A 13,280-nucleotide genomic window follows, 5' to 3' on the forward strand; every position below is an offset into this window, starting at 1 on the left:
TGTGTCACGAATCTTGCCACTTTCAGTCTGGATCGACGGCTTCACCTCCAGACACAAAGAAAAAGTAGTCTAGAAAATATTCTGGTCGTCAGGTGAGTAAAAAGTGTCATTTTAGACATTTTTAAGTATAAAACGTGGTTTAAGAGATGGTTTCAGGCACTGAAAACACTTGAAAAAGAAGCTAAAAGTTGAATTTATCTCAGCTTTGACCTGACGACCAACGAGAGCAAACAATGAGTTCAACAAATGTTTACGTCCACAACAAATTACTGGATAGTTTGGAGCGTCGACAGCAGTTTCTTTTTAAATAGAGACTATTTAAGTCATTTTTAAGACATGATTCAAGAACATGTTTCAGGTTTCGAGTCTAAATGAGACTCAAGAAAAGCAACAACAAACCAAATCACAGAGTTGTAATGATTTAAAACCTTCGGGGACGTGAAGTGGGTGAAGTTGATCTAATCTCAACTCTGAGGGAACAACCAATGGGACCAAGTGATACAGCTGATACAGCTGATACAAATATCTCACCACAATTTAGATTTAAATATGCAAATGAGGAGTTATCTACTTAAATATTCTCTAATTTGCACAAATTTCCAGAACAGAAATCTGAATAATGGCTCAAGCGATGTTCAAAATTCTTGTTTCCTTTTGTTAACGTATTAGATTTCCAGGTATTTACAGAGGAAATATCTTTTCATCACTCCATAAACCACAAAATACTGGCAACTAGAGTCTAAAGGTCAAGTGTAGACACAAGAAGAGCAACAACAAACCAACTCAGAGCGCTGTAGTGATTTAAAGTTGGTAAAAACCTTTGGGAATGTGAAGGAAACGCCGTCCACCGCTATGGTTCCTACCTCTAACTCCACTGTGACGATAGCGGGTTTGGAGCGTCGGGTGAAAAACAGGAGGAGCTGCAATGTTATTTGTGGTATTTACGTCTAAAATAGTCATTTTAATGCATAAAACATGCTTCGAGAAATAGTTTAGAGCACAGAAAAACATTAAAAAGTGGCACAAACTGAATCTAAATGAGCGTAGACACAAAGAGATGTAGAGGTTGTAGAGATGGAGGGTTAGAAATGAGAAGTGGGCGACCACAAATGTTTACCTGAAGGAAACAACGGCCACAGCTTTGGTTCCTACCACCACATCCACTGTGATCATAGCAGCATGGAGCAACAGAGGCGCTATTTTATAAGTTATGTTTTTATCTTCTACTTATTTCCAGCGGCTTGGACATCCACACAGAGACAGAACATACGGTTTATTTTGTTTTCCATTCTTTGAGTTCCTGATAAGTTACGTTAAGAAAAAAACAAAAGTTTTAGGTCACAATTAGTCAACTTTCCCAAACCTAAAATCAAACATTTACAACCACTTGACGTCAGGACTGGACACTCATTGTGTTGAGGAGACGAAGGACAAACGATCTGAACACAAACTGCGTAAATGTGAGTTCCTGTTTTAAGTTCCAGCCTGGAAAGTCTAAACCACGGGCGTCAAACACAGGATGAACTTGCTAAGTGCAAAGATTACATTGAAGAAAAGTGTTGTTTCTTCCTCTGGTTCACACAATTTTAGTACAAGTTTTGGACATAACACAACACTGAGACCTAGAACTAAACACAAGTCCTTTTCTTAAGAAATGTCCTGTTATTCATGACATGGTTTGTAACAGTGCAGGTCATTGACTATAATAAACACTTCTATAATGTTCTTCTTTACACTAAAACAAAGGGAAACTTGTCGAGTTGTGGTGATTTATAGGTCATTGTGCTACTGTGCTACTGGTGAGGCCCCCTAAAGACTAAACTGGGCTGAAGTAAAATGAGTTTGACAGTATCCTCCAGCGTCATTAATTAATAGAGTCGTGTTATTAATCTGCTGCTTATGAGGTGGGGGAGTGAAGCTGTTCAGTCCAAAATATAATTATTGCCTCAATCTGACTCTAACTGGACAATTTAAGTGTAAACACGTTACTACGACTAGTACCAGACTTCTCCTCATCCGATCAAGACGACCAGGACATCCATTTTTACCGGCATGTATACACCTTCACCACTGACTGTTTATACTATGGACAAACCTACTGTGACGTCACACACTGGATTCATGTTGGATGAGCTTTACTCCAAATACGTTGTCATGAATAGTGAAATAAACAACTGAGACAAGACCATTTTTTTGTTCCAGGCTGTAAACATGTTACTGGCTGTTTTAGCCGTACGGTTTCAGTGGTTAGCGCCTCTCATTTTATTCTTTGGATAAATTGATAAAAAGCTGTATTTTTATTATTTAACCATTTTCGGGATAAAACTTCTTAAATATGAAATTGAATTATTTTGAAATTGTATTACTTTATTTTTATGAATAATATGCTGTCATCATATTTGTGTATTTTATGGGAAATTTACAATTACAAATAAAAAAAAAACTTTGTCGCGCTATCTCTTCCAAACATGTTGTTACCCCAGAACAAAAACATCCAAGAAAGTCGGTTGCAGAAGAAGAAGATAAACAGACGAAGAAGAAGCTAGCGCCGTCTTATCTGCACCATAACTAGAGCGCACTTTACGTACGAGATTACAAAGCTGAACTTTTATCCATCTGGTTGTTGTTTAAACACCAGTTGTTTATTATATGATGTCAACAGTAAAGGAGGCCGTAATAACCCACTGAAAAGACACATATCGCCCCCTAGTGTGGAGGAGGAGGACATGTTCCCATCAGTTATTAGATTTTCTCCGCTGCATGTAAACTGGGACAAGGACCACATTCACAAAGTAAAATCATGAGCATAACTCGATGAACCTGCATGTAAACGCACTGGATGAGGAGTAAACAGGAGCTGCAGCCTCCCGTGGCTCTAATGCCAGACTGACACACTGCAGGGAGTTCAGCTCCTCCACTAGAACTAGAGCCAGACCTCCCCATTAACACCTGAGAGATCTGGTCTCTAGAGTCCAGGTGAACACTGATCTGATCTCAGTCCACACGTGCAGTGGACACATCTGGACACATGTGACCCCATTAACTAGTATGAACACACACGAGTCCTTAAAGAAGGAACCAGGCTTTAGAGGGAGTGATGCTCACCTGTTGTTTCTCCGGGGGATCTTTGCTGATCGCGGACACTTTGGGCGCCGGCGCGCGCTCGCACGTGCACCCCTCCAGCAGGTATATCCCCGAGGGCCTCGCGCTCTGCTCGTTCTCAAAGTAGAAGAGCACGTTCTGGTAGAGCGCGAAGTACTTCTCGGTCCAGCGGCTGTTCTCCGGGCTCTTCTTGCTCAGGAAGCCGCGCTTGGTGCCCTCTTTGCGCGCGACCACCGACAGATACAGCGCGTGGCCCTCGTTGTACCGCACGCTCTTCTGCATTTTCCGCTCTTTATGTGTCTCAGGTGCCAACTTCAAACCCGAGGCATCACATCACCCCGCGTCCCCCGACCCGACGCGCACTGGTTATTTTTAGCGGATGGATACCGAGGAGAAAGCGGCTGATGTCTCCGTGTGCAGGGGGAGGTAATCCAGGCTTAGCATGGTACGAAAAGTTGGAGGGACTGAAGAAGTGATGACTCCACCAGAGTCTCTGTGAGGACAGTGGACGCGAAAGGAGACGGGGTTTCAGTTGTAGCAGAGAGCTTTGATCTTCTCGGACGCTTTATCAGACTTTAATATTGCTCCATGAAAAATAAAAAAAGAAAAAGCAGAGGGATCTTCATCAGACTCGTGTCGTGAATCTTGTTACTTTCAGTCTGGATCAGCTTATTTTTTTTTTCTCTCGGGTGCCAACTTCAAACCCGAGGCATCACATCACCTCGCATCCCCCGACCCGACGAGCACTGGTTATTTTTAGCGGATGGATACCGAGGAGAGAGCGGCTGATGCCTCCGTCTGCAGGGGGAGGTAATCCAGGCTTAGCACGGCAGGAAAAGTTGGAGCGTCCGCACATCACTCAGCAGCCCTGCCGCCATGTGTCCATGTCAAACTTCAGCGAGACCCGGTCACCTGCCGCGCGTTTTTCGGTTCAAAAAATAAAATAAAAAAATAATAATAAAATTTAAAAACATAAGTGGAGCCGTCAGCGGCGCAGAAACAGAAGTAGACGCAGGGAACAGACGGTGCAAACGGAATCACGGCGCAGATCAGCGGTAATCGGCTTTGACACCGACTTAAAGAGACAGACCCTCAGCGCGCGGCTGCCACGAGCCCAGGTACGCCCCGAGAGCGCAAGTGCACAGGGGCGCGTGAACGGAAGTTCACAAAGAGAAGGGCGGCCTTTAAAATAAACAAACAAATAAATTATAATGAAAAGTGATGGTGTTTTATTAATGGCTTCCATCCACTTATCAGCTACTGTGCATCAAAACATCACAATCAGCTTTATTAGTACGTGCACATACAAGGACTTTGAGTCACTTACACAGAAAACACAGAAAACACAACTTCAAAAATAAAAGAGTGACAAATAAAATAGCACATTATCACTGCTGTAGTTTAAATTTATTTGACTATATATATATATGAAATAAAGGTTGAGGATGTTTACGAAGCTGCTGTGAGTCTGAGTCTCTGAACACATTAGCGAGAAAGACAAAAGCAGAAGTTTCTATTTTTGTGAGGTGGTGTTATGCATCAGAAGATGTTTGTTTTGAAACTGTCATCCAGCCCGAAAGCACAAACAGATGTTGAACCGCTTTACTAGGCCGTGTGTGTCTGTGTGTGTCTGTGTGTCTGTGTGTGTGTGTGTGTGTGTGTGTGTGTGTGTGTGTAGAGGCAGATGTTACGTGTGTGTGTGTGTTTTTGAGCTAAGCTGCCACCGACTTTGCCTTCCACTCGTGTCCAGATAATTTACTGAACACAATTCAAATGATTCCACTTGAACTCCAGACTCTCATGGTTACGACATCAAAAGGTCAAATAAAAACTTGTTTGGCCTTCAGGTGATAGCATCACAAAGCAACTGCAACTAGGAGCCATGAGGTTAACAGCAAGTTAACAAGAGTAACCTCCTAGCCTCCCAGCTAATAGTAGCTCTTCCTATCTACCTAGCCTCCCAGCTAATAGCAGCCCTTCTTAGCCTTCCACCAAACAGTAGAACTACCAAGCTTCCTAGCCTTCCAGCTAATACCAGCCCTTCAAAACTTCCTAGTCTTCCAGCTAACAGTAGTACTTCCTAGCCTCTCAGGTTTATAGTAGCTCTTCTGCGCTGTCTAGCCTCCCAGCTAAAAGTAGCTCTTCTTAGCCTTCCACCAAACAGTAGTTCTACCAAGCTTCCTAGCCTTCCAGCTAATACCAGCCCTTCATAACTTCCTAGTCTTCCAGCTAAGAGTAGTACTTCCTAGCCTCCCAGCTAATAGTAGCTCTTCCTAGCTTCCTAGCCTCCCAGCTAAGAGTAGCTCTCCCTAGCCTCACCGCTAACAGTAGCTCTTCTTAGCTTTCCACCTAACAGTAGCTCTTCCTAGTTTCCTAACCTTCCAGCTAATAGTAGCCTTTGTTAGCTTCTTAGCCTTCCAGCTCACAATAGTAATTGCTAGCCTTCCAGCTAATAGTAGCTCTTCCTACTCTCCCAGCTAACAGTTCATCCTAGCTTCCTAGCATCCCAATTAATGGTAGCTCTTCTTAGCTTCCTAGCCTTCCACTTAACAGTAACTCTTCCTAGATTCCTAGCCATCCATCTAATAGAAGCTCTTCCTATCTTCCTAGCCTTCCAGGTAGTAGTAGCTCTTCATAGCTTCCTAGCCTCCCAGCTAAGAGAAGCTCTCCATAGCTTCACCGCTAAAAAACAGTTGTTGAAATAAGTGTTTGAGACGATGAACCGAGGTGAAATCCATGTGGAGAGCGACGCTGGAGACATGGAGACATCTTGGTCATCGACTAAGACTCTGGACATTCAAGACACGGAAGTGTAGATACTTACTACTGACTAGAAATATAAGGAGAAGGACTGGAAATGAGGACAGAAGGAGGAGAAGAAGGATGTATAGAAGAATAAGGAGGAGGAGGAGAAACGTGGGAAGAATAAGGCAACAGAGGAGAAAAAGTAAGGAAGAGAAGAAGATGAAGGACATGATGGAGGAGATGAAAATGAAGGAGGGGAAAGAACAAATGAGATAGATAGATAGATAGATAGACAGACAGACAGACAGACAGATAGATAGATAGATAGATAGATAGATAGATAGATAGATAGATAGATAGATAGATAGATAGATAGATAGATATCCAACTCATCCTGGAATACATTCAATAAAACAACGTGTCAGTATAATCACACAGCAGGAGCCAGACTGTCAGATGCTGACATCTAGTGGTGGTTTCATGCATTGCACCGTGAATTCCACAGTGTTTCTATGGCTACAGCAAAGTGATGAAACCCTGCAGCACGGTGTGGACAATTACTGTAACAGTTGAGTTAGTAATAGACTGTGCAGAGGACACAAAGGAGAATGTTGTCAAAGAGAAAAATCATGCAGCTCGACTCTGTGTGTAAATGGTTTAAAGGATAATTCTAGTTTTTTTTAGACCAGTGCTTCTCTAAAGTCAGCTGTTCACTCTGTGGCTCTGTTGTAGAGATTCAGGGGATTGAGAGGAGTCGGCTGTGATCCTCTTGTTTTTCATCTTCATCTGAACATTCAAATAGTTGCATGAGAACATAATCATCTACCACGAATAAACTGAAGAACTGATCAGCTGATTCAGGAGAGGCTTATAGCTCTTCCTAGCCTCCCAGCTAATAGTAGCTCCTCCTAGCCTCCCAGCTAATAGTAGCTCCTCCTAGCCTCCCAGCTAATAGTAGCTATCCTAGCCTCTCAGCAAATAGCTCTTCCTAAATCTAATCTAATTCTAAATCTTCCTAGCCTTCCAGCTAATAGTAGCTCTCCCTAGCCTCTCAGCAAATAGTACCCTTTCCTATCTTCCTAGGTAATAGTAGCTTTTCCTAGCCCCCCAGCTAGTAATAGCTCTTCCTAGCCTCCTAGCTAATAATAAAATATTCCTATATTCCTAGCATTCTAGCTAATAGTAGCCCATCCTAGCCTCCCAGCTATTTATAGCTCTTCCTAGCCTCCTAGCTAATAATAAAATATTCCTATATTCCTAGCATTCTAGCTAAGAGTAGCTCACCCTAGCCTCCCAGCTAATAATAGCTCTTCCTAGCCTCCCAGCTAATGATAGCTCTTCCTAGCCTCCCAGCTAATAGTACATCTTCCCATCTTCCCATCTTCCCAGGTGATAGTAGCTCTTACTCTTTTTGACTTAATGGCTCAAAAAGATTTTAAAGAATCTCCTTTGTGTGTTTTAGTCAGATTAAAAGTAGAAACACAAACTAACCATCTGGAGCGACCATTTTGCAAACTGGACAAGGAACATGTCGACATCACGGAACATAAATATAACATAAAACATAATATAAATTAAATGGAGACACAACAACCTGAATTAAACCACAAGCATCCTCTGTGTGAAAGTCTGAATCCATGTTAAATACACACTGAAACCAGCCCTCCTCTTTTCCCGTCGCCACGCTGTGTCTCCGTAACATTCACACATTCTGGAAAATTTCTGATCTCGCAATAATTAAAGTAAAATCAAGCTCAGGATCTGATGCTCGCACAGGTGTGTACACACTCCCACTCCCACACACACACACACACACACACACACAAAGAACACAGTTCCTCCAGCACAATTACAACATGTGCCGTCATTCGGCCTCCTTGATGGTTGTCATGGAGATGTCATTGATAAGGTGGACAAAGTAATTTTTCCCTTCTTTTTTTTTTTTTTTTCTCCTGCACGCAACTAAAAGAAAGTCCTGCGCAGCCAGTTCCACAGTTAATCAGCCTTTGGTGCTGAATCAGACGTCCTTTAATGAAAAGACAAATCAGACACGCTGCGGCGCTGGGTTGCTATAGTGCTTCACCTTGTGCATTCATCTCTTGTCAACCTTTCCTGCTCTCCCTCGCTAACTCTCCTGAGCTGCTGATGCTGTGGTGATGGATTAACCATTTCTTAGACCTGCCTGACAACAAGCCCCCCCACCACCCTCCGTCCTTCTCTCTCTGTCTCATCACACACTTTGTTCTGAGAATCAAACCGGACAACCTTGACTGCTGCAGCTCCCGTCTCCTCTCACTTGCTGAGACTCACATCGACTACATCATCAGTCGCAGCAACAGGAGAGTCCATGTCTGCAGGAGAGGACTGATCCCGACCTGACTGAAGGCTGGTGAGTGGCTCAGATGCAGAAATCCCTCGTAAAGTTTGCAACTTCCTTTTTTTTTTTTTAGAGGATCCGGTGAATCATTCTGGATCTTATGATAATTTTTTAAGCTGTGAGGCGGCGAGGACCGTGCTGTAAATGGTTAAATCTGACAGCGGCTGGAAACATGTGCAGGGCTCTTCTGCATGGATGGAGTGTTGAGCTCATCCTGCTCAGGTGAAGTGGAGTTCTCCATCCTCGATTTGCAAAAAGAAAAAAAAGAAAAAATAGAAAAAAGGCATGAAAACAAAAGAGCTGCACTTCACTGGTGTATATGTGAGAGGCACCAAGGACGAGATAAAGCTTTAATGTAGGTTGGTGGCCATTTTTATTCGGAGAGAGAGCTCACTTTTTTCTCCTAACTCAGGCATAGTTGCATAATTTTGCATCAATGTGCGCTAAAAGTCTAGAGCTGTTTCTATGTGTGACGATTGCTTTTGCTTTTGTTGTTTCTGTATAAGCAGTGGAGTTAAAACCATCATTAGCCAAAATAAAAACAGTGGATGTGTTAAATTACAGTTATTTAATTCTACTTTACGTTTTTAATTTAATTTTATCGAGGTTAAATCACAGATCTTACAAACCTTCAAGAGAATTAAGTGACAGAGAAGTAAAACAGCAAGTCCTTCTAAAAGCTAACTCACTAAAAGCTAATTTGTTTAGCTAAGCAGCGTAGCGGCTAACTATAGTCAATTCTATGGGGTTAAATTAAATGTTTAGTTCCTTTTGGATTACTGAATGTGGTATACATGTTCAGGAGAACTGAACAAAAGTAAAGCAGGAAAGCTAATCCCTCTAAAAGCTAACTTACTAAACGCTTATTTGTTTAGCTAAGTGGTGTAGCAGCTAACTTCTATGGGGTTTGGTTAAAAATGTTTAGTTCCTTTTGTTTTATTGAACGTAGCATACATGTTCAGGAGAATTGAACAAAAGTGAAGAAGCAAAACCAGTCCCTCTAAAAGCTAACCTACTAAATGCTAACTAGCCTAGCTTAGCTTGGCAGAGAAGCCAATACTTGTAGGTTTTATGTTGTTCAGCTTCCTTTGTTTCATCCGTGGGCAAAATATTGAACATAGTACAAATACTGAAGAGAAAAACTAATTTGTCTAAATTAGCATAGTTAGCATAAGTTTCTGACTGACTTTAAAAGGAACAAAACTAGCTCTTGTTGAAGCTAGCTACTAAACACCAGTTAGCATAGCATACCTTAGTATAGCATAGCATAGCATAGCATAGCATAGCATAGCATAGCAAAGTACTAAAGCTTTGTGAAACTCGGTAAAATCAGCTCCTACTGCAGGTATTTTGCTACAAATCAGTACATTAGTCAACTTACTAACCATGACTGTGTGAACTTAAATGTTAACCAACGTCTCGGTTAGCTACTGCAAGAATAAACAGAATCTCAGACAAAAAATAATTTAAAAAAACAAACACAAAAAAACATGGAATTAATATTTTACCTCATCTTAACTGTGTAAACAAGCCTGTACATTGCTACAGTAAAGCTAAACGCTACGCTAACATCCTCATGGTTTTCTTTCCTAGTTTACCTTGTTAGCTGCTAACATTTACAACAAAGCAAATCAAAGCTCAGGCTAATGCAACAATAAAAGGAAATGACCTAATGATGGTCTCGTATATCACCAACCCAAACATCATGATCCATCTTCTGAGGGCCGTGACCCAATGACCACTCAGCTGCTCTCATCATATCTGAGTCTAGACTAAACAAATGGACCAGCAGTCAAACACATGAATGAATCTGTGAGATATTTAATCATGTATTTGACAATTTGCCATCACTAATTGTGAAAACTCTTCCAGTAAACGTATGTGTGGAGCTCCACAGTCGTGATAATTGAGTGTGCAATAATTCTAGAGATTATTATTCAGTTTAAAGCACCAGACACGAGCTGGGTTTACATGGAGCTAAATATTCCAATTACAATCGGTTTAGAAGCCGAAAACGAATTAAAATGATCCATATAAACACCTCAGTCAGAATTAATGAGCCCTAACTGAGAGACACCTCATTGAGTTTTTTTAAAAGTCTTGGAGACGGTGAATCTGAATGAAGTCAGGCTCCGTTCTGTCTGAGCATCTTGACGTAAATGACACAGTGACGTTTGTTTTTAACAACAACTCTGAAAGACGTCATCGCACACTCGGACGACAGAAAAAACAAACTGTTTAAAAAGGTGGAACAGAGAGTGGAACTAATTCAGAACTGCTATAAGGCTAAACAACACAACAGAAAAAGTGGATATGACCCCACAAACTTTCCGATTAAGAGTAGTGGTTCATGTAAACATCAGATCAGAATAGGTCACCTCACATGGAAACAGCTGACCTGAAACCTTCAATCAGAATGAAAAACAAAACGGCTACTGCTGCTATTTGATGGCCTCCTATCGAGCCTAAAATATAATACCTGTTAATTCTCAGAGACCAGAGATATTAAGAACATGCATGGTTCTGTAACAACGTGCTTTAATTAGAGAAAAGCAGAAAATAATTAAAGATCTGACCAGATAAAGAGAAGCACGACTGAAGACAAACCACCTCCACCTCATCTGTCAAACACAACGCTTCGTTTCATCTCTGGCTGAATGTCGCTGCCAGCAGGATGAAAACTAGGGCTGGGCGTATCGATCTAAATATCAATAGTGTCGATACCAAGGACAATATCGGTATCGGATCGCTACTTTGTCGCGGTTTCTCTTCTTTACGTCCAGTAAATTACTCCTCAGAGTTGACTGTTAATGTTCTTTGGTGGAAAATGTTCTCAATTTTTATATTTTATAATTATTATTACTTTGTTGCTTTTGTTTACTTATTTGCTCAACTGACTTTTTTACGGACTTTATTTTTTCTATCGCTGTTGTGTTGTTTACATTGTTCTATTTTTGTTACATTGTTCCGTTTTCTTATTTTGCACTAATGACTTTTTTCTAAAACAACTGTGTAGTAAAAGGGGAAATATTTAATCTGTATACCGTTAAATTGTTTTATATTGTTATTAGTTAACAGAAACAGGTTTATTAGCCTAAAATATTTGTTTTATATGTGTTTTATCATGATCAATTAACCAAAGGAAAATTACGAAGTTATTCAATGATGATGAAATTTCAAGGATCGGCGATACTAGCCCCGCATTTACTTGGTATCGGATCGAAACCAACATTCCTAGTATCGCACAGCCCTACTGAAAACACGTGGTCTGGTTATTTCCAAACATCTGATGCTGTCGTGGTTTTTGTCCTGTATTTTATCATAATCAATTAACCAAAGGAAATTACGAAGTTATTCGATTATGATGACATTTCAAGGATCGGCGATACTAGCCCTGCATTTACTTGGTATCGGATCGAAACCAACATCCCTAGTTTCGCCCAGCCCTACTGAAAACACGTGGTCTGGTTACATCCAAACATCTGATGCTGTCGTGGTTTTTGGGGTTTTCTACATTTCTGAACATCACCTGTGTGACTCACCTGTTTCCACCCCGACGCTGGTTTTATGTTAATCCACTTTTAAGCTGCTTTTATTTCATTAGATTTACTTCATTGTTTTATTTGTGTGATGAGACTGAAACCAACTGGCCTAAATTCGAAGGTGTGAACATGGAAACCAGCTCCTCGACTTCCCACCGCCCACAGATCTCATGCGGCTCTAAGTCGGTGGTTTAGGGCTGATTACGCTTCGGTAAAGATCCAGGGGCCAATCAGATCATTGGGGCGGGGCTTTATGTAACAGCTGATCGCCATGCAGTTGAATTTGTTGAAAACAAAATGTCTCCCGTTGATCGTACAGGTTTTTTTTTTTTTTTCTCTGGATCACCAAGATAGATAGTGATCAGCAAACCTCAGCTCCTAGAATAAAGCAAAAACATATTTTAGCCTCAGTATATATATATAACATTCTATAGTTTTTAGGGTGTGTCTGGTTATTGTCATCTCCAGGTGTCTATAGGCGCCACTCAAACACTTCTGGCTACTTCGATTATCAAACAGACGCACAAATAAATAAATAATACATTCTTTCCTTTACAGATTTTTTTTATTTATTCATTTTTTTTATATCCTTGCTGTGTTTCAGTGTGTGTGACTCATGCAGGAAAATGTTATGTTACTGTCTGAGACATTGGTAACTGCCACCTTATCTGGCCTAATAGAGAGAAGCAAGGACAAACAGCACAAAGGCTGATAGAAAGTGGCTGCCTCTGCTGGTGCTGCAGTAAAGGAACTGTTGAATGGATTCTGCCTGCAGATCTGAAAATAAGAATCTTTCCACACCCAAAACCCCTTGTTTCACATACTGATAGAAGGACAATGCAGTCAAATGTTTTGCTTTAGCATTTTCATAGTGTAATGACTTCACAGCAGCTGTGCTGGAAGATTGAATAGTTTTAATCTTGTATTAATCCACATTTTCAGAAAATATGATGCATGTTGTGTTGTGTTTGGAAGCCAACATCAGCAAACATGGACAAACAACAGATTCTTAAACTTAGCAGTTTTTGGGGCCAGTAAAATGTTTCAAAAAGATATCGCTCCCAATGACATATGTTCATTATTTGGCTTCATGCAAAGCTCATGTAGTCGTAGCATTCACTGCCCTGATTGGAAGATGCATCATTCTTCTCACCTGGAAGAGACAAAGGCCTTAAACGTTCTAAGATGGATTAGAGATATTATGCATTTTCTGAATGTCGAGAAAATTAGATACACTCTTTAAGGCTCCCTGGAATCTTTTAAGGAAACTTGGACAAGTACCATTAACCTCCTGAGACCCTGTGTCCTCAAACGGGGACGTTAAGTTTACGGTTTTATTGCAGCTTATTCTGCTTCATTTAAACCCATTGGTCTGCCATCTAGTGGTACGAAAGGCTAAATGTATTTATTTATTATCGTTCTAGTTTGATATGATGCACAAATCTAACAAATTTTATCAAAAGCAACAAGCTACCACATCGCTAATTAGCAAGTACTCGTTTGAGGACGTTGGG

General features: G+C 40.9%; 1 protein-coding gene across 4 annotated transcripts in view; it reads right to left on the reverse strand.

The window, feature by feature from the left end:
• Positions 1-4,301, reverse strand: part of rasgrf2a (Ras protein-specific guanine nucleotide-releasing factor 2a) — a 30,941-nt gene extending 26,640 nt beyond the window's left edge. For 2 of the 4 annotated variants that reach the window (XM_047569234.1, XM_047569232.1), the window contains exon 1: positions 3,106-4,301. In XM_047569234.1, coding sequence (XP_047425190.1) covers positions 3,106-3,384 — 279 coding nt within the window. In that variant the 5' untranslated portion in view covers positions 3,385-4,301. The remainder of the gene's footprint in view (positions 1-3,105) is intronic. The other 2 variants (XM_047569235.1, XM_047569233.1) reach the window with 1 other exon arrangement.
• Between the last annotated feature and the right edge of the window lie 8,979 nt (positions 4,302-13,280).

The sequence above is a fragment of the Mugil cephalus genome, chromosome 19 (assembly GCF_022458985.1).
Source record: "Mugil cephalus isolate CIBA_MC_2020 chromosome 19, CIBA_Mcephalus_1.1, whole genome shotgun sequence".
In the NCBI taxonomy this organism is placed as follows: domain Eukaryota; kingdom Metazoa; phylum Chordata; class Actinopteri; order Mugiliformes; family Mugilidae; genus Mugil; species Mugil cephalus.